This window comes from Crocuta crocuta, unplaced genomic scaffold, assembly GCF_008692635.1.
Source record: "Crocuta crocuta isolate KB4526 unplaced genomic scaffold, BGI_CrCroc_1.0 scaffold291, whole genome shotgun sequence".
Lineage (NCBI taxonomy): Eukaryota > Metazoa > Chordata > Mammalia > Carnivora > Hyaenidae > Crocuta > Crocuta crocuta.
Window position 1 is genome coordinate 500,233 of NW_027527977.1, and position 22,387 is coordinate 522,619.

Genomic DNA, 22,387 nt, shown 5'->3' on the forward strand with positions numbered 1-22,387 from the left:
CTCCTCCTCCTCCTCCTCCTCCTCCTTCTTCTTCTTCTTCTTCTTCTTCTTCTTCTTCTTCTTCTTCTTCTTCCTCTTCTTCTTCTTCTTCTTCTTCTTCTTCTTCTCCTGCTCCTCCTCCTTCTCCTTCTCCTCTTTGTAAGTGTGACAACACTACAGATGTTTCTGTGTTATCTTTAATAAAACAACTCTTTTGTTGATCCTTTCCATTGTCTTTTTAGTCTCTATTTTATTTATTTCCACTCTGATTTTTATTATTTTCTTCCTTCTACTAACTTTGAGCTTAGTTTGTTCTTTCTGTAGCTGAGGAATAAAGTGAAGTTGTTTTGAGCTATTTTTTAGCTGTTGTTAATATAGGTATTTATTGTTATGAATTTCCCTCTTAGAACCAACTGCTTTTACTGCTATTATATAATATACATTATATTAATTTATATAACTTCCTTATTTTATAACTGTGAATTTTGCTTTTATAAAATTTTTTGAATTACACTAAGCTGATTATACCTACATATCTAGGTCTTTATATTTTTAGGCTTATTTTCATCTCAGTGTGGCCCAATCTTAGATATGTATCTTTCTTCAATATTTCTCATCTTCTCCTGCATTTGTAGGTGAGCAAAGGGTTTAAGATATGCATCTTCTATGTCATAGATTTAATCTTCTTGAGTAATACTTTCTCTCTCTTATTCTTATTTTACTTCTATTATACTTTCTATACCATTATAGACATTGCTTTTATATTTTGGATTTAAAAAATGTACCCATTCACCCAACATAGATCATTAGTAGATATTTTATCTTTCTCAAACAACATTACTTTTCAGAAATGTGGTGTAAAAAGTCAAGTTGAAAGTGAGAGAAAAAAGAAGAAAGAGAAAGAATAAAGGAAAATGAGAAAAAGAATATCTATCTGTCTATCTATCTATCTATCTATCTATCTATCTATCTATCTATCTATCATCTATCTATCTATATTGAGAGAGAGGGAATTTGAGAAAGAGAAAGAGAATCCATTTTTCTTAATTTAAAAGTGAACAGGGGCACCTGTGTGGCTCAGTCAGTTAAGCATCTGACTCTTGGTTTCAGCTTAGGTCATGATCTCATGGTTTGTGAGTTCGAGCCCCATGTCAGACTCTGCTGACAGTGCAGAGCCTGCTTGGGATTCTCTCCCTCTCTCTGTCCCTCCCCTGCTCACACACTCTCTCTCTTTAAATAAATTAACCAAAAAAAATAAAAGTGAACAGAATAACTTGGGCAGGTGTAGGAAAATAAGTCTTCTGGCCTTCCAAGTATGAAGTTAAAAGGTTTTTTTTTCTAGGTTAGTTATTTCTCTACAAACTTATTGAAGATTATTTTATCAACATTATCCTCAGGGATTAAGGAACTGTTTCCAGGAGGCTCTAGAAAAAGGAATTTAGCTATCTAAAGGAAATTTTGTCATCTAATTGGACACCATTTAGTTAATACCACATTATAGGTATGGTTTATTTAAGAAATAAAAGGAAATAGGGGCACCTGGGTGGCTCAGTTGGTTAAGTGGCCTACTTAGTCTCTGGTCATGATCTCATGATTCAAGAGTTCAAGCCCACATCAGGCTCTGTGCTAACAGCTAGAGCCTGGATCCTGTTTCAGATTCTCTGTCTTACTCTCTCTCTCTCTGCCCCTCCCCTTGCTCACACTTTGTCTCTCTGTCTCAAAAAAAGATAAATAGGCATTTAAAATTTTTAAAAAAAGAAAAGGAAGTATTTTAAGGGGATAGTGTGACCATCATCTAATATCTTCTGATGTGTCAGTAGAAACATGAAAGAATAAGGATCACCCAGTATGAAATTACCTGCCCTAATAAGTGGCCAGTAGGTAGGGGAGTTATGGAGTGGCAAGAAAACTGAGAAAGTTGGTATCTTGAAAGAGTATCTCTAATTCCAAGGCTGCAATGAGAGAACCCAAATCTTTTTTATAGAGCACAGAAAAATTTATACTTCTATTTACATTTTATCCAGGGTTCCCCTATTAGGGTCATTAACTTTAGGGTAGAAACTTGAGTTTAGGCCTAGACATTCTAATTTCCATTCCGATAGATGTAATCAATCATCTTTTTGGTCACTCTGGGAGAGTGATCTTTGGGAATATTGACCTTTCCTGTGGGATGGCTCAGAAAAAAGTGATAGTAAGTGCAAGATTGTCAAATGCTTAATTTTAAGGAAACATAGCTCCTGGGTCAACAGTCTACATTAAGCAAACTGAATGTAAAACTTACTGCAAAGTTTATTTTCACAGTCGTTTGGACAGTCTGCACATGGAGTTCCCTCGTTACAAGGTTCATCATTTTTGTTAAGATCATTTCCCCTTAAAAACAGAATAAAGAAAAAAGCTGATGCAATAAAACTGATGTTTGAACAATGCATAGAAAAGTTTACTTAATTTTTATAATACACTTTGAAAACAATTTTTGAAAACCACTATTAGCTAATGATGATAATATTTAAGATTGGTTTAAGATTTCTAGATTTACAATGATGACAATTTATCTTTTTGAATGTATAACAGGAGGCTGTGGGGTCCCAATAATGTTTTTGAGACAACTTCCACTTATTTGGGCAGTCAGGTTCTGACAGGATTGGGATTTATGAACAGTCAAGTCTTAAAAAGCAGAAGAGCTTTAGAATCACTTATAATTGGTCATTTTTCTTTATTTATACTGTAAGGACTTGGTAAATAGTCATGTACAAGGGGATGTTAAGAAAATTTTAAGTGAGTCTAATTGGAGATGTTCTAACTTCAACTTGCACAATGTCATGAGAAAGTTGATACATGTTATTGTCTTGTGTAGAAACACAGGGAGCTTTGGAAAAGATGAAAGTCCCTTAAAACGGCTAAATCTAAAGTGGCAGAGTTGGGGGAAGCAGTGTAGATGAGAATTTCTAGATCTAAGCTAATATGAAATTCAGAGAAGACAGTCTTACTTGCAGATATCTAAGAAAACAACGTGGATGATAGCCGATTCTTACTTAATATGCTTGAAAAATAAAGTAACTGCTCAGCATTCTATTTGATATTCCATTTGATATCTGAATTGTGAGAATTTCTCTTTATCCTCCCCCCTGCCTTTTAAGTAAGCTTTATTCCCAATGTGGTGCTTGAACTCATGACCCTGAGGTCAAGAGTCTCATGCTCTACCAACTGAGCCAGCCAAGTACCCCTAAATTTCACTTTATAAAAGAAACTTATTATTCAATTCAGGAAGGGATTTTGTCAGACAGTTTGGACTAATATTTGCCATAGAAAGTTCTCCTACCTTAGCTCCGTATGTTTTACTTTTGTGCATTGTCAGAAGTTCCCTAGAGACTACCAGCCCCAGCAAAGATTTAGTACAATTAATGTGTTGTAGATGTAAAGAGATCTTACTGTCTTCAATACTAATTACATAGATAAAATCATAACAAATATTACCTACTGAAATCAGGAAATGATGAGACCATAAAATAACTCCTATAGAGCTATCATATGAATATCTCTATTAAATCTATATTGATATTGGATACCTCAGTTAGACTATGAATATGGTAGCATATTATCAGATAAATAATTTTTGCTGACTCATATTGAATATCTTTTATTTTACAATACAAATGGGGGATACCAGTTAAACATCATGTAAACAATATTTATGGTAAACTATTGGGGGAATATATCTAGTTTTGAACAATCTCTAATTTCTCATAATTACCACTGTAACCATACAGTTTGTCCCTGTGGGCTTCTGCAATCATTGTCTTAAACTGATCTTGCTCTATTACCACAGTTGATAGGGCAAAGGAGTCCACCTGCCCCTCACTGAAACAATCAGTTTATCTCTTGTAGGAATTGTTACTCACACCATGATAACATGTAAATTTAATTTCTTAAGAAAAGACATATACCAATAGTTAGACTAAGAAGCTAACCATGAGAACACTTCAATTTTTGTTTGTTTACTCTTGATATTCGACTATGATTCTGCCCTTGTGTTCTAAATACACTCTTGAATTGCTGAAGTAATATTGTTTCTTTGCTTACACTAATCAACAACACATAGCAAGACTATTGGTAATAGCTTTGAATTTGGATGTTCTATTAATGAGATATAAATTCATTTAAAAAATATGATATCAGGGCACCTAGGGGATTCAATCAGTTAAGGATCTGACTCTTGATTTCAGCTCAGGTCCATGATCGCACATTTTGTGAGTCTGAGCCTGGTATCAGTCTCTGCACTGACAGTGAGGGGCCTATTTGGGATTCTTTCTCACTCCCATTCCTTTTGCCCCCTCCCACTTGTGCTCTCTCTCTCTAATCCCTCCCCCCACCCCTAGTCTCTCTCATAATAAGTAAATAAACTTTAAAATAAATATGATTGGGGCGCCTGGGTGGCTCAGTCAGTTAAGCGTCAGACTTCAGCTCAGGTCATGATCTCATAGTTCCTGGGTTCGAGCCCCGTGTCGGGCTCTGTGCTGACGGCTAGCTCAGAGCCTGGAGCCTGCCTTGGATTCTGTATCTCCCTCTCTCTCTGACCCTCCCCTGATCACGCTGCCTCTCTCTCAGAAATAAATAAAACATTTTAAAAAATTAAAAAATAAGATAAAATAAATATGATATAAATAAAAATACATGTGTGGGTTGTGATGTATGTGTGTGATGGTTTAAGTATTGGCTAAATGACATTTTATCCCTAAAGTTCTGCTTAACTGAAATGAATATTTTAGTTTTCTTTTGTGATGTTTGAGAAAATGGATTATGTAAGGAGGATATATTTCTAAAGGCTATGTGAAACAAAGCTGTATAATACATACTCATGACAATAGTGACAAACATAGAGGTATTGAGTTGTCTTTCTTTGGTGGCATGATGATATTCCACAGCCAATGAGGTAAGAAGTGGCCCAAACAACCTGTAAAGATAAAGAGAGGTTTTTAATTAATAATTTGATGTTTTGCTAAATGATTACAATATGAATATTGTTATTGATAGTTTAAAATAAACATGCTTGCTTTAAGGAAGCTTTGAACATGACTTATTAGGAAGTCATAGAAATGGAAATATTTCCATGTATCTGGATAACATACATATACATGCTCACTTAGTGACCATCTCCAATCCTGGCTCATTCCCTAATCAAATCTGTATGGAAAATCAGATAACATGATGAAGTCTGCTCGGTAGTTATATAAAAATAAAAGCATGGGAGGAAATTTACTTAATTATCAGGAAAAAGGAATGGTGTAGAGTTATGAATTAACCTTTGAAGCAAAATGACTCAAGTTCAAATTCTATCTCTACCACTTCCTGGTTTTATGGAAGTTTACCAGTTTGAATTTTATCTTGAAATTTTTAAATTTGTAATATGAGATAAAATAATACTATATTCTACATAATAGGTGTATAGTGGGAATTGAACAATAAAATTTTTAAGTGTTTGGAATAGGAAGTATTAAGTTAGTATCTGAATATGATGAAACTATTGGTCTTGTGATATAAATAGTGGGTCTAGTCTACCTTTATCTGAAGGAAATAGAAGTTAGGAATTGATGTTACAAATTTGTCAGAGTTTTAGCTCTCTGAATCACCATTTTATTTTTATCCTCTGATGGAAAGGTAAACTATGTGAATAAGTAGTCTAATGTTATCACATTCTTGGATTTCTAACACATACCCTTTCTGTCCAAGGGTATCAATCTTAATATAAGAATGCTACTTGCTAACCTTTTATTTAGAATCTCTGCATTGCTACCCATAAGTGACTAAGTCCATGATTTTAAATAGGCAGATAGTCTTGAAAAAGCAGAACAAATCTGGAAGTCTTATACTTGCCAATACCACTACAAATAGTGATACTGGCGTAACAAGAGACAGATAAACCTATGAAATAAAATAGAGCCTCCAGATATAGATCTTCTGTTCTAGGATTTTCAACAAGGGTGCCAAGACCATTCAAGGAGGACAAATAAAGTGGGAAAAGCTGGGTATACACTCACAAACAAATGAAGTTAGACTATACCTTACACCATATAAAAAACTAACTCAAAATGGATCAAGATGTAAGAGCCAAAATCACAAAAAAACTCTTAGAAGGAAACATAAAGACAAAACCTCATGATATTGAATTTGGCAGTGATTTCTCAGATATGACACTAAGAGCACAGACAGAAGAGGAAAGAATAGATAAATCAGACTTTACCAAAATTAAAAACCTTTGTGCATTATAGGATACTATCATCATAGTGAAAAGGCAGTGTAATAGGAATTAATATTTGCAAATCATATACCTGATAAAGGATAGATACCTAGAATATATAAAGAACTCTTACAGCTCAGCAACAAAAGCCCAAAAAACCAGATTTAACCCAGCACCTTTAATTAGAGACGAAATTTTTAAGGAATTAATTTACAAGTCGTAAGTGTGGAACCATGATCTGATAGGATTTGTGTCCTTACATAAAAAGCACTAGAGTGCTAGCTTTGTTTATTGTTCTCTCTCTCTCTCTCTCTCAGCATAAGCAGAAGAAAGGAAAGGAAATCCATGCAAGGACATAGTGAAACGGGAAGAGAGCTCTCACAGAAACGTACTAGGCTGCAGAAGTTGACAGACTTCCAGCCTCCAGAACTCTGAGAAAATAGTTTCTGTTATTTAATCCATCCAGCCTGTCATATTTTGTAAGGGCAGCCCAAGCAGACCAATACAGTGTGGATGTGAGAAACCAGAAATTTCATTGTTGCTGGGCATGTGAAATAATGCAGTTGTTATGGAAGACAGTAGGCCAGTTCCTCAAACAATCATAGAATTACCATATTATCCAGCAACTCCACTTCTGAGTACATACTCAAAAGAACTGATATATGAACAGATACTTGCCACTCCAATGTTCATAGTAGTATTATTTTCAACAACCAGAATGTGGAAACAACCTCAATACCCATCAGCGGATGAATGGATAAACAACAGGAAGTAAGCAAAGATGATGAAATATTATTCAGCCTTAAAAAGGAATAAGATTTTGAGACATGCTACAACATGGATGAACATCAAATGAGGAGATAATGCTCAGTGAAATAATGCAGACACAAAAGGACAAAATTTGTATGAATCTAGTCATATGAGGTACCTTGAGTAATCAAATCCATAGGTACATAAAGTAGAATGGAGATTGCCAGAGGCTGGGGAGGGGGGAAGTGGGAAGTTGCTGTTTAGAGGGTGCAGAGTTTTAGTTTGGGAAGATGAAAAGTTCTGAAATTGTATGGTGGTGATTGCTGCCTAACAATTTGAATGCAGTTGATGCTGCTGAACATTAATGTTTCTAATTTAAAAGTGACTAAAATGGAAAATTTTATAAATGTATACAGATATATGCAATATAAATAATTATTATATGTTATATATGTATGTATACATAATGATAAGTGGGTATAAAATAATATTATATATGTATATATACATATAATTTTTCCACAATAAAAATAAACAAGAAAGAAGAGGATTCTCTTATTGTAAGGTACTATTATTTTTGTTTCCTACAAATATTAGAAATGTAATTTATAAGTGACATTGACATTTTATGATTTTGTTAATTTCCAGAAAATCAATTGTATAAAAATGGAGACTAAGCAGTTAAGCAGCTTCTCCAAGCCAGCTAGCTATTGAGGGACTCACGTTTCCTTGTGTTCCAAATGATAACAGGAACTCAGTGGGTCAAATGTAAGTTTGAAGAAAAGGGTAGAATGATTTTCTCAGTCACCTGTATTCCATACATGTTTATAGTCATTTAAGCAATGTGTATATTTGCAAGTCTGTAGGTTACCTGAGTATAATGCTCAACCGTTATGACATCATCCGTTGAAGTCCATTCTCCATAGTTAAAATATTTAGATTCATTGTACCAGGTTTCAATTACATTTGACCATGAGACAGGATAAGGTGTCAAATGCATATTTTCTCCACAAAAAGTATCTGAAAGGGAGAAAAAAGTCTGTGTCATACTCTTTGAAACTCAGAAATCTAAGAACACTTTCCTTACTTCCATTTTACAAATGTTTCTCTTATCATCCAAGCAAGGTCTTATAAAAGAAAGCAGACTCAGCTGTATCACTGCTGGCAATCATCTTTCCCACCGATGAGTGAATTTGTGGTACTTAGGTTTGGTGAGAAGTTGACAGTAGGCGATGATGTGTAAGCTTGGAGATCAGCTCGACATTTCAATCTCTAAGCTGATGGAGAGGGGTGAAACCAATCCAAGCAGCCTATGGGTTGGAACAGGGCCAATGACTTGCAAACAGCTACCCACAGGTATTCATTATGCAAGGACCATGGAATAAACATTTGCTCATTTAGTCATCTACTTGTGATGTGGGTTCTTGATCAAACATGGTATTCAGGAGTTATCTATCTTTCTCTGAGACTCATATTGCTAATTCACAGGTCAACAATATTAGGCAAAGATGCCCAATAATCTGTAAATATGAAAGTTTCTGTTATGCCCAGATCGCAAGAACCCCAAAGACCACCAAGGAGCCTCCAATGCAAGCACACAAGGGTCTTTATTCAAGCTCGAGCAGGGACATGGAGACATGTACCTACTTGTAATTCGCCTCATAAGTGCATTGCTCTTTCTTAATTCACACTGCGTTGACAACATTCTGGCATTTTGTGCTGCTTCCTCACTCCAATCCTACAGTGGAAGAGTAAAATATGAGTGCTTGACCTTATTGGCATTTCCATGATAATATTTTAGTTTATTGTTTCTAGAAATTCAAGGCTAGCAATATCCTCAACCGTGCAAGCTAACAATTTAGACAATGTTATTAAATGTTCTGGTTAGTAAAGGACAACAAAACTTTCAACTTACTACTTTAGTCCTTGAATTTACAAAATCAAAATTTGGTAGTAATGCTCAGATGTAGCATTCTCTCTCAGAAGTATGAGAGTTTAAGTGAATGCTTTCGGTAAAACAGATCAGGGTTAGAATTCCATTCTCTTCTTTTTAAGTTTATTTATTTTTGAGAGAGAGAGAAAAAGAGAGAGAATGCAAGCAAAGGAGGAGCAGGGAGAAAGAGGGAGACACGGAATCTGAAGCAGGCTTCAGATTCTGAGCTGTCAGCGCAGAGCCTGACACAGGACTCAAACCCATGAACCAAGAGTTCATGACCTGAGCTGAAGTCAGACATCTAACTAGCTGAGCCACCCAGGCACCCCTCCATTCTGTTATTTATTAGTAGTTTTATCTCAGAAACATTATTTAACTCTTTGAACCTGCTTCTTCCTCTCATTCTTGTGACTCTCATTCATGCCTAATAGCTTGTTCTAAAGGTTTAATATAATAATTCATGCAATACAATTGTGATATGACAAATCTTGTATTATGTGCTCAGTAAATAAATGATGGCTATGTACACTGTCACACATTTCCATCTAAAATGACAAAAGATAATAAAAATAGTAGCTAATACTACATGCCAGGATCTGTTACCAATTCTGTACGTATATTCTCTTCTTTTGGCTCATGGCAACTCTACAAAGGAAGCACTATTATTATCTCTGTTTTACAAATGGGGAAAATGAGGCATAGAGATGTTGCATAATTTCTCAGGATGACACAATCAATAAGGAACCAACAAAAGAAGTAGGATACAGGTTATCTATATTCAGAGTGTGTGCTCTTAACTCTTAATGTGTGTCCACTGTGCTGAGTTGAAGCATTTTGTCAGGTGCATCTCCATGTGAGTGGAAAGGCAGAAAGTCTATATCACCAGTAAGTAATAGGACTCTGTGACAAACATTTTCCCTCACACTCTTCGATCCTCACACAGTGTACATTCACTTTAAAGACTGTGTCAATATCTTCATGCAACACATTATCAAGCAAAGTTGTAGACTTTATTTTGTAATACAGGCTTTGACATAAATCATTCACTTACTCTTTAGAAGCAATTTTGGGCGACACCTGACTTAGAATTTCAATATTTTTCCTGGTGGCAAAGAAGTTTAACTGTGTGTGCTTCCATCTGTGTTAGTTTCATAGAATTGCCTTTCAGGTTGAGGGAATTTACTACATCCTGAGATGAATTAAGTAACTCATTAGACTCCAAGTAAAAACACAGTTTTGTAGGCTTTGATTGTTTCATGCAACAAAAGTTGTATTTTAGTAGTGGATACATTTTAACTGAGGGAGCAGAGATGGCACAACACATCCCATTAAGTCACAGGATCTCCTGGCAGAGGGAATATCATCATTGCATGAACTAGTAATCTTGCCTACTATGATCAGGTTACCAAGTGGTTAGGACTAGAATTTATCTGGCTAATTTACAATGAATCGCTTGCTGTGCATGCTGTGATGCACTAGCAGGTCGTTTTCTGTACTAAAGTACTTCTTTCTTTGTAAGCTGGGAGTCCCATCCACTGATAGCTCTCTTGGCTGTCCTTTCGAAAAATTGTCCTCATCCAGGAGCAAAACCACTTCCCTGAAGTAGTTCATACCCAAAAACTGGTAGATGGGGGCACTTGTAAATGCCAGGCCACCTCCCTCCAACTCAGGACAACTCAGAAGGGCTGTCCTAGTTGTACAGCTTCCTGAAGAATTAGCTGAAACCTCTGTCATGACATTGTCACAACCCAGCTCTCCTATATGCCCAATGCTGCTTCTCTCTCTACCTCCCTAGGTAGGTGCCATTCTGGAGATTGTTCTCCAACAAACCTCCAGCATGCTAATATTCCTCTGAGTATGCTTATCTTGTCGTATACCTATCTGAAACATTCATTACATACAGTCTGTGGTTCAGACCTCTTTGCAGAATCTCTCTAGGATATTACCTATGATTAATGTCAGTAAGATACTCCTTTCGGAGGGAGGCACCTGGGTGGCTCAGTTGCTCAAGTGTCTGACTCTTGATTTCACCTGAGGTCATGATCTCACAGTTCATGGGTTTGAGCCCTGCATTGGGCTCTCTGCTGATAGCATGGAACCTGCTTGGAATTCTCTCTCTTCTTCTCTCTCTGCGTCTCCCTGCTCATGCTCGCTCTCTCGCTCTCTCTCTCTCTCTCCCTCTCTCTCTCATTCTCTCTTTCTCAAAATAAATAAACTTAAAAAAAGTTACTCCTTTTTGGGTGATAGATCTATGACTTAAAATCACAAGTAGTTATGGTTGTTGCACCAAAGCTATGTCCTTAATACCTGATTCCATTTAATTAGTTTCTAACCTTATGTATGAAAGCTTTTCCTTTTAGGAAAACCTTTGCCTGGCAGTTGTGACTGGCTCTTCAGCCCTGCTATAACTCTATCAGTTCCTTTCCATCCATGCCCTATGCATTGTTTATGGGACAAATCAACTCCCATATTCCCTTTAAAATATGATTCAGTTTGGGGCACCCAGGTGATTCAGTCCATTATGTGTCCAACTCTAGATTTTGGCTCGGGTCATGATCTTGCAGTTCTTAAGTTCGAGCCCTGTATTGGGATCTATGCTGGCAGTGTGGAGCCTACTTGAGATTTTCTCTCTCCCTCTCTCTCTGACCTTCCCCTGTGCTCTCCGTCTCTCACAAAATAAATAAACTTGAAAAAATGAGTTAATGTAATAAGCCTCTAAAAGAGTGCCTGTCAACAGTAAGCCCAATAGACATGTCAGCTACAACACTCACAATGCATGACTGCCTATAGTAGCTACTGGTTCTTACTGTTTTGTTTGAATAACACTCTCGATTATAAAATGACCAAGAGATGAATTTCAAACTCATTTTTTAATTCACTTACTTTCCAACCTTTGTCTTTTGCATGAGAAAGTTTTCCTTTAGAATCACCCTCCAGGGGCTCGTGGGGGGCTTGGTCAGTTGAGCATCCGACCTCGGCTCAGGTCATGATCTCACAGTTCGTGGGTTCGAGCCCTGTCTCGGGCTCAGAGCCTGGAGCCTGTGTCTCCCTTGTCTCCCTCTCTCTCTGCCCCTCCCCCACTTGTGCTTTGTCTCTCTCTGTCTCAAAAATAAATAAACGATTTAAAAAAAATTAAAAAGAAAAAAGAATCACCCTCCAGGGCCTGCACTATTTCTAACCCTTGTACTTTAGGCCTGTCCAGGGCTAAAGGAACCAGGATAAGATTGCCCAAAAGCCAGAGGGACATCTCTAGGAGATAACGAACACAAGGCGAATCACCTGGTAAATCTGAGACTGCTCCCAATTTGATTTGTTTTATAGCACCTAATCTGCTCACACAGCAGGTTTATAGTGCAAAGACAATTTGTCTTCTCTTTTAAGGGATGCAAGGGAACTGGGAAATTGATTTGTCGGCATTTGTTTGTCTGGCAGCCCTGACTTAGAACCTGGACATCTTGAGTCTCAGGTGAGGGTCTAGCCTCTGAGCTGCTGCCCAACGAAGAGTTAGGAAACGCCTCTCTCCCTTACAGCTCGCTATGCGGACGATCCTGTCTGGCAGCGTCAGCTTCAGCTGGGAGCTTGTAGTGGTCTCTACCCCAGGCTACCCCACACCAGGATCTCAGACAGCAGAGCCCAGGAATCTGTGCTTTACCGAGGTCTTCAAGTAATTCTTAGAACACCCAAGTTTATGAAGCACTGTTCTGGGTATATTATGAATGGAGCTAGACTGTCTGAGTTGGAATAGGTGCTCTGTCATTTAATAACTGTATGATTGTGGGAAAGGGCACCTGGTGCCCAACTTCAGTTGGTTAAGTGTCTGACTCTTGATCTTGGCTCAGATAATGATCTCATGGTTTGTGAGTTCGAGCTCCCCATGAGGCTCCATGCTGACAATGTGGAGCCTGCTTGGGATTCTCTCTCTCTCTCTCTCTCTCTCNAGGAGATAACGAACACAAGGCGAATCACCTGGTAAATCTGAGACTGCTCCCAATTTGATTTGTTTTATAGCACCTAATCTGCTCACACAGCAGGTTTATAGTGCAAAGACAATTTGTCTTCTCTTTTAAGGGATGCAAGGGAACTGGGAAATCGATTTGTCGGCATTTGTTTATCTGGCAGCCCTGACTTAGAACCTGGACATCTTGAGTCTCAGGTGAGGGTCTAGCCTCTGAGCTGCTGCCCAACGAAGAGTTAGGAAACCCCTCTCTCCCTTACAGCTCGCTATGCGGACGATCCTGGCTAGCAGCGTCAGCTTCAGCTGGGAGCTTGTAGTGGTCTCTACCCCAGGCTACCCCACACCAGGATCTCAGACAGCAGAGCCCAGGAATCTGTGCTTTACCGAGGTCTTCAAGTAATTCTTAGAACACCCAAGTTTATGAAGCACTGTTCTGGGTATATTATGAATGGAGCTAGACTGTCTGAGTTGGAATAGGTGCTCTGTCATTTAATAACTGTATGATTGTGGGAAAGGGCACCTGGTGCCCAACTTCAGTTGGTTAAGTGTCTGACTCTTGATCTTGGCTCAGATAATGATCTCATGGTTTGTGAGTTCGAGCTCCCCATGAGGCTCCATGCTGACAATGTGGAGCCTGCTTGGGATTCTCTCTCTCTCTCTCTCTCTCTCTCTTTCTCTTTCTGCCCTACCCACACATGCTCTCTTTCTCAAAATAAATAAATAAACATTAAAAAACAAACAGGGGTGCCTGGATGGCTCAGTGGATTAAGCGTCTGACTTAGGTTCAGGTCACGATCTCATGGTTCCTGAGTTCAAGCCCCTGGTTGGGCTCTGGGCTGACAGCTCAGAATCTGTAGCCTGCTTCCAATTGTGTCTTCCTCTCCTTCTGCCCTTCCCCCACTCATGCTCTGTCTTTTTCTGTTAAAAATAAATAAACATTAAAAATTTTTAAATAAAAAGAAACAAACAAAAAATAACTGATTTGAGGAAAGTTACTTACCTCCTCTGTGCCTCTGTTTCTTTTGCTGCTAGGCAAAGTTTTGCATGGAAAGACCAAACTTTTAGTATATTGAAGATGAATAGAACTTAAATAAAAACCCAGTAAATGCTATTACTACGACTGACAACACTGTAGCTGCTGTTTAATTAATCTTACCATCTTCAGCATGTTGCTGGCTGATGGAATTACCCCTCTCCTGAGGCTGTTATGTACAGTAACGATTTCTTCTTGGACAGTTGCCAATTCAGTGAGGAGTGTGTTGTACGGAACTGGAGCAGGTTTTGCCTGTTACCAGAAAGCTATTAATTAGTGTCACTTCTATGTGTAATCGTCTTGTATACTATATCACTGGCAGACCTATACCAATACGAATTTGTGGTTTATTCAATATAAATAAAGCATGATCTACAGCATTTAAAAACGTACACTAGCTCAGGAGATTAGTTTCCATTTCTGGTTCTGTGGGTTTCTGAATGTCATCTGACATTATATAAATCTATAGCATAATGCTCTGAATGTTCTGTGATTCCTTTTTTTTTTTTCCATTTTATGATTGGTACTTCGGGCCATGTTAAATCACCTTTTATCAAGCAATATGAACCACAGTGAAAGGTATCTTGACATCACACCTTTACTGACTGACTTCCCTTCCTTGGCTCCTTCCCCACCCCGTTTACTGTAAATGTATTCTTTGTTTCCCAAATAAGCCACTTGCACTTGAATATAATCTTAAGGATGTGTCTAATCTAAGAGTTTCATTATTGAATACAAATCCTCCAGTGTCTTCAACTCAGATTCTACATTTTTATCTAATGCATATGAAAAAAGCATTAATATTTACATCTGTATGTGTACATATAAAATAGAATGCAAATGAGCTACAATTTAGAATTCCTGACTGTTCTCTTAATCTGTTTACCTTTTATCCTTCGGCTAAGAAGAAAACTAAATGGACTTAGTATTTTGTGTTAGCATTAGGGCACCAGGGAGGCTTAGTCAGTTAAGCCTTTAGCTCCTGATGTAGCTCAGGTCATGACTGATCTCACAGTTTTTGGGATTGAGGATGGTGTCTGGCTCTGTGCTGACAGCATGGGGCCTGTTTGGGATTCTCTCTCTTCCCCTCTCTCTACCACTCTACCCCACTCATGCACTCTCTCTTTCTCTCTCTCTCAAAATAAATAAATAAACTTGTTTTTTAAATTAAAATAATATTTTAGGTGAGTATTAACTGCTATAAAGAATATATAAAGTGTGTTATGCTATACTATACTATGCTATACTATAAACACGATACTATAAACACTACAAAGTGTGTTATGTATCACATGCACTCACATCTTTTGTTTAAAAAAGTGGCAAAATCTATGTACTATAATTTGGATAATATCTATTTATTCCTCAGCTACCACAGGGCTATCAACAGAGTCTCTAAATGGATGAGACCCAACACCATACCATACTCTAATAGAGTAGTTATTGTCATGCGCTTTATGCCAACATAAAATGGGTGTTGGGAAAAGGCAAAGATATGGAATCTGGAAGGCGCCTCTAGAGACTGTCCCCTGTGGACATCCTTTGCTCAAAAACACATTCGTGTGGTGCTATTTTCCTTTATACTACAGGTGGCTCTGGTCTAGACTGCAGGAGAGGTGGGGAACCCCCCCGAATCCCTTTACCATTTCCAGGACAAAACTTTCCTTGCTCCTCTGAACTCTGCTCCACTGAAACTCATGACATAATGTTCCACCACCTCAACACTGGACATTTGCTCTCCTGTGACAGTTTTCCTGTTACTTCCTCTCATTTGCAGAAATTGGGTCTCCCAAAACAAATTCATCCTGTCCACCCCAATTTCCGCAGTCAGCTCAAGGGACTTCAGCATTCACATGGATGACTTCAACCACCTGTTATCTCAGGCCCCTTGAATTCTTCCTCCTCTTGAACTTCTCCTCCAAGTGACTTTAATCTTCACCATGATGATCACAATCTATATCTCATAATCACTCCCAAATCACCTGGTCAAACTTTACCCTGCCTGATAAGGAGGGCCTGGTCTTCCAGGTGCTAAGGTCAATCACTCTGTTTTCAACATACCCTAGTCATCTAGCTCATTCTTCATTTTCTCTATTTCTCCTCTCTTGAATTTTCTTTCTTTTCTATTCATGTAGTCCTATTTCAACAACTCTCTTGCTAAAATATCAAATCCTCTGCCTGCCTATCACCATTTAGGAACACCCCCCACTTTGGATAGGACCAAAAATTTCTCTGCCTGCATGGAGTCAGATGAGCAATGGCAGAAAAATATCCCACAAAATGACAGATATTGGTATCGTCGCAAACCAGGATGTCTAATCTCAAATTGTTCGTTAATTTTTCTCATCAATTCTACTAAGTTACCTGGTTAACTCACTTTGTCTTGTTCCATAATGTTATTGTAGAACTTGTGCCCAACCCCTCAATGACATTTACTTATCTCAGTAGATTGTGATACATCCTAGTTTCCGCAGTAAAGAGATGGTATCTAATGACAGCTATTTTAGCTTCTCTTGGGCAGTCTACCTGCCTGGATCTGCTCTCATCCTTCCCCCTTATACTTTGTGGTACTACTGAATAGGTCATTCTTTCTTCTTCTTGTTGTTGTTTAACTATTTTATTGAGGTATAAATGACATGTAACAGCTTGTACACGTTTAATGTATGCAACTCAAAAGAGTTTGGTTAAGTATACCATTGTGAAACCATCAAGACCATAAATAAACAAAAAAACAAAGACCGTACATAACAATCACCTCTCAAGGTTTCTGCCTGCCCACTTTATTATAACTATTATAATCATTTTGTATATATTGTAAAAACATGTAATGTAAGACTTACCCTCCTGGCAAATTTAAAACTGGATATCCACATGCAAAAGAATGAAATTAGATCCTTATCTTATACCATACATAAAAATCAACTCAAGATGGATTAAAGATTTAAGTGAGATCTGATATCATAAAACTCCTGGAACAAAACATAGTATAAATTTCTTTGACATTGGTCTTGGCAAGCAGAGACAATAAAAGAAAAAATAAACAAGTGAGATTATATCAAGTTAAAAAGCTTCTGCACAGCAAAGGAAACAATAAACAAAATGAAAAGGAAACTTAATGAATGGGAGAAAATATTTAAGCTATATACCTGACAAGGGGTTAATATCCAAAATATATAAGAAACTCATATACCCAATAGCAAAACTAAAACAAATAACCTGATTTAAAAATACACAAAGGACCTAAACAGACATTTTTTTCCCAAAAAAGACTTATAAATAGCCAACCGGGTATATGAAAATGTACTTAATCTCATTAATCATCAGAGATATAAAGATCATTCTTCAAATCTCACATTACTCATTATCTTTCAACCATTCTTTTGTCTTGGTCCTTCCCACTGGCATTTACTCATGATCATGTTGCTTGTAACTTAAACAAATAAACTTTACATTTATTCCACTTATCCACTCAACTGCTGTACTTTTTGCTTTCCTTCCTTCCTTATCACAATTTCTGAAAATGTTGCCTATACTGGCTGTCTGTAATTTCCCACCCTCCAGTAATATAGTATGCATTCACCCTTCCCCTATTTATTCCACTAAAACAAAGGCTCTATACTAGAAGTAATATACCCTGTCTCAAGCCCCTCTTCCTTTCCCAGGCATTAAACAATGTCTGGAGAAATTTCTGGTTGTCATGACTGGGTTGGGGTGAGTACTCTGCCATTTTGTAGGTAGAGGTCAGTGATATTGCTGATTTTCCTGAAAGGCTCAGGACAGATATCCCCAACAAAGAATTATTCCATACAAAATGCCAGTAATTCTGAAGTCGAGATAATTTGTTTTGAAACAACTCCTATTAAGGTCACCAACAAGCTTAATTTGTAAGTTCAATATTCTTTTAATGTCTTCATTCTACTTGATCTATTGGTGGCTAACTCCTCTGACTAAGCTCTCAGTGTAGAAATAGTCTTTTGCTCCCTATAAGGGATGGCACATTCTCTTCATTTATCTCCTACCTCTCAGACTTCCCTTTCCTTACCTGGACTGATTATGGCTACAGCCTGGCCTCGTACTGGGCTCCCAGCCTCCAAATACACCCCATCACCTCTACACTCTCCTTCCAACTCCTCTATCCAGTCTTTTCCACTATTTACTCTGGTGGATTCCCCAGGCATCCACCAGAGTAAATATTTCGTAACACTAACACAATGGAATCTCTTTCTTGTTAAGTCATTCAACAATTTTTTAGAAAGAAAAACAAAATCTTTTACAAAGCTTTTGAAGATCTTGCTGACTTCTCAGCCTCTATTTAAGACATAATTCCCTACATTTTATCTGCTTTGTTCTCAGTGATTTTCTTTCAATTATTGTAATGTGTCAGGTTCTGTTCTGCTTCAGAATATTTGTCCAAACCTGTCTCGTTGTTCGTATTCCCTTTTGGCTTGCTCTACTAAGTGATGCCAGTTTACTCTTCAGATCTCAGGTCTACCATGGCCTCATTATAAAAGAAGTCTCTAATTACCTCAGGCAAGATCAAATCTCCTTCTTACCTGATCGCAATTCCCTGTACTTTTCCTTCAAAGATCTTTTTGTGTAACATCTACTAGATTCTCACAGAAAACTTTATATCTCAGTAAAAAATGATTTCTGCCCAAGTAGATGTCTACTATCTCAATAAACTCTAACAGTGAAGGGGAGTTTAAAGTAAGATTCAAGCCTGGTAGTTAGTCTATTTGGTTTCTACTTAGAATCTAAAAAGAGAATATATCATACTGTTTATTTGTGACAAAGAACAATTTGTTATTTACTTCAACTAGGCTTAATGTTTAAATTTTATGTAATGAATTTGTGTTTGGGGCTTAATTTGTTTTATGTTGTTGTTTTCATTTAAAATTCTTAAGCCTTGGAGCACCTGGGTTGCTCAGTCGATTAAGCATCTTAGTCTTGATTTTGACTCAGGTCATGATCTCACTGTTGGTGAGTTTGAGTCAGGCTCCGCACTGTCAGGGTAGAACTTGCTTGGGATTCTCTCTCTCCTTGTCTCCTGTCCCTCCCCTATGCTCTCTCTCTGTCACTCTGTCTCTCAAAATAAATAAATAAACCTAAAAAGATTCTTAAGCCTTAATTTTCTGAGCAAATTTTCTGTGAAATTACATGCAAATATTCTAATAATTATCTATCGAATGTGTACATGTTGTTTTATCAATGCTTTCAATCCTTTCATATTTTTCCTTTGTATTCTTGGTCACTAAATGGACTAGGTCTTGGTTCCCTTGGCGGGAAGGGGTTCTACTTACCTACTTTTTGATCTGGGCTTTTAACTGTGATGCTGATTCCTTCTTTCACATGGCAGCCTGGGCCAGGTAGTCTCCTAGAACATGACCTAAATGACCTCGTGACCTAGACTAGACCAACCTAGGATAACTATATTTTAAAGGCAAAGGTAGCTTTCTTGCTGCCTTTCTTCCTTCCCTCTGATGGATGCTGTGCTTAGGTTTTCCATACTTTGAAGTGTGAAGATCCCCCCTCCACACTGGGAAGGTAAAATGAGAAGATAATCAAAGAGAAGGAAGGAGAACTCTTCTTTAAATTCTACTTCCAACTTACTGGAGCGTTACTGAGTATTAGACAAGAACTCTGCCTGGTTTCTCTTTGTGGAGGAGGTGTAAATAATAAGACCCAAATCAGCACCCCAATAGTATGATGTTTATAGGTTTTTTCATTTTAAAATTAAATACTTTCCACTCTTGACTTCTGTCTAGTACATGAAATGATAAAAATCACTCATATGTGTGCTCATCATAAAAATATTTTGGGTATGTTAAAAAATGTAATTTTTAAAATATCATTGAGGCTAGATAGAGATACATATTATTGGGTGATCATAAAATACCAAGGTCTTATTCTTTATACCGTTGAATGTTTTGTTTTGATTTTGTAATTGTTGAAGTTATTGTCTTTAATAACTAGTAAGATGCATACCTTATATATTGACTCCATTGCTTACAGTCCCTCACACTTCTCTCCTTGATGTTCACATTTTTCATTTTATGTTTAATTTTGATGTGTTTAATTCTTGTTGTAGTCACAAATCAGATAGTTCAATTGGATATTGAAATAGTTTTCCTGGGTTAAAAAACTCCAAACAATATTTTTTCCCATTTAGTCATAGAAATGCATGGATAAGTTATATGCTCTACATTCTCAGAGGGGTTCTAAATGAAATTGGCATGAGCCCATGGAACCAAACTGCTTAGGTTTACTTTCAGTCTCTGCCACTTCCCTGGTCACATGACTTCACCTCCTTATGCTTTTGTTCTTTTCCCTGCAATATGAAATTAAGAATGGTACTTGCCTATTAGAGCCTATGGTGAGACAGAGGTGAGTAATGGGCGTAGCATCCTCACATCAAAGTCTATAACAAAATGAGTTCTTCAGGAGGAGCTCTTATTACTGGAAAGTAATTATGAAACAGATAATCCTCATATACTCTTATAATGAAAATAGGCAGGAAACCAGCAGCGGCAGCCAAAGACAAGAAGTGTTTCATTGTCATCCCTAAAAAGAAAACATAAATTTAGGTTATTGTCAACTCCTGGAATAATGTGTTATAATAAGCCTTTTTTTTTTCAAACCACTTATGCAATATATTTGCATTTTCTGCAGAAAGAGACCTGTAGGATCAGAAAAAGTTGAATATGTTAGTCACTGGAACCAACAGAGGAGAACAGAATTGTGATTTGAAGCATGATAGATTTGATGTCTTAATCCCCTGAACCTTTGAATATATTCCATTATATGACAAAAGTGAATAAGGTAGCAGATGGAATTCAAATTGCTAATCAGCTGACTTTAAAGTAAGGAGATTATCCTGGACTATCTGTGTGAGCTTATTAGGGAACTTAAATGTGGAAGAGGGTATCCATGTCAGTGATGGATCATGAGAAAGACTGGACCCACCCATTACTAACTTTGAATACAGAAGAGACCATGAACTAAAGAATGTGGGCAACTTCTGGACGTAAGAAGAGGCATGGAAATGGATTCTCCCTTGGTGCTTCTTCATCGAATCTTCATTTAGCCTGCCTGATGAGACCCATTTGGACTTTTGACTTCCAGAACTATAAGATAATAAATTTCCATTGTTTTGAGACATTAAATTGATAATAATTTGTTACAGTAGCAATAGGAATATAATATAAAAATACAACAAGATTATATTTGAATTCTCTATTGCCCATAGAGAAGAGATATGATCATAATGCTAGCAATTTATATATATGACTTAAAAATATTCTGTGTATATGATCATTCTGCTGAGAATGGTCAGGCAAATCAGAGCTAATATACCCTTTCCTTTATTTCTATTTGATAAGGTAGCTGACTCTGGGTTATTAAATTTATTAAATGTAGGTTATTAAATTTGGTTAACACCTTCTTTTAATAATCTTCCAGCCTTACTTCTAAATCTATCTTGCTGGGTTGAAAGCAGAAAAGGCTAGGAGTTTAGTTCTCATTTCAAAGAAAACTTTCAAAGAACAGATTAAATGAGTTGGGCAGAATTATGCACCTGATATGATTGGCCATTGCTTTCAACCTTCTACCCCCCATTGCCAAACATGATATGAGGGGAATTCTGTAAATAACCTTTTACATAATCTTTAGAAAATCCAGTAAAACATATTCCCCTTGAGTCAACTGAAGAAAAAAATAAAATAAAATAAACAGCTTCTGCAATATAATAGGTTACTATATATACATTATATGTATACATTAATATATATACATTATATGCATTAATATTTGTACCCACCCACACTGAAGTGGTATTATTCAAGTTGCTCCCCATTATGAAGCTGTCTATAACTTCTGTTGTTGCATTTTCTGAGGGGGATTTTGGAGTGGTGGTGTGTATGCTTGTGATCTTAATTGCTATGATGTTGTCTTGATTATACACTAAGATGTACCCTAATTATACCACAAAAACACTATTATAAAAGTTTTAGGAAATTTTAAAAAATTACCTGATTCATACCAATCAAACAACTGTGATTAACAATTTACATTTTGTCTTTCAAATATTTTTTCCTTATATACAAATTTAGTACTTAGATTTCCATATAAACAAATAATTTATATAAAATATTGTATCCTATTTTCCCCAGAATTTCAATTCATATACTGTATTTTATTATTATTGTTACTATTATTATTACTTATGTATATTTTAACACAAGCACCAAGCCACTTTTAGGATTTTTGTTCATGAGTAACCATAGGATTTGTGCTCCAAAATTGAAATCAATTGAAATCTTTGGGATTATATTTTAAGAGGACATAAATCTAATTTTATTTCTAAGTGTACTTTATATATAATTGTGTTTAATAAATATTTAATAAATAAATAAATTTTTGTATGGATGAAGTAATTGGCTAATTCACACACACATGCCCGTACACACACACACACACACACACACACACACACACACACACACA

General features: G+C 36.8%; 1 protein-coding gene across 1 annotated transcript in view; it reads right to left on the bottom strand.

The window, feature by feature from the left end:
• The window catches only part of CRISP1 (cysteine rich secretory protein 1), a 23,816-nt gene extending 3,372 nt beyond the window's left edge, over window positions 1–20,444 (bottom strand). The window contains exons 1-6 of the mRNA XM_077752858.1: window positions 20,379–20,444; window positions 14,009–14,137; window positions 8,612–8,702; window positions 7,836–7,984; window positions 4,833–4,930; window positions 2,261–2,349 (exon numbers count right to left, since the gene is read on the bottom strand). Coding sequence (XP_077608984.1) covers window positions 2,261–2,349; window positions 4,833–4,930; window positions 7,836–7,984; window positions 8,612–8,702; window positions 14,009–14,137; window positions 20,379–20,444 — 622 coding nt within the window. The remainder of the gene's footprint in view (window positions 1–2,260; window positions 2,350–4,832; window positions 4,931–7,835; window positions 7,985–8,611; window positions 8,703–14,008; window positions 14,138–20,378) is intronic.
• Window positions 20,445–22,387: the final 1,943 nt, after the last annotated feature.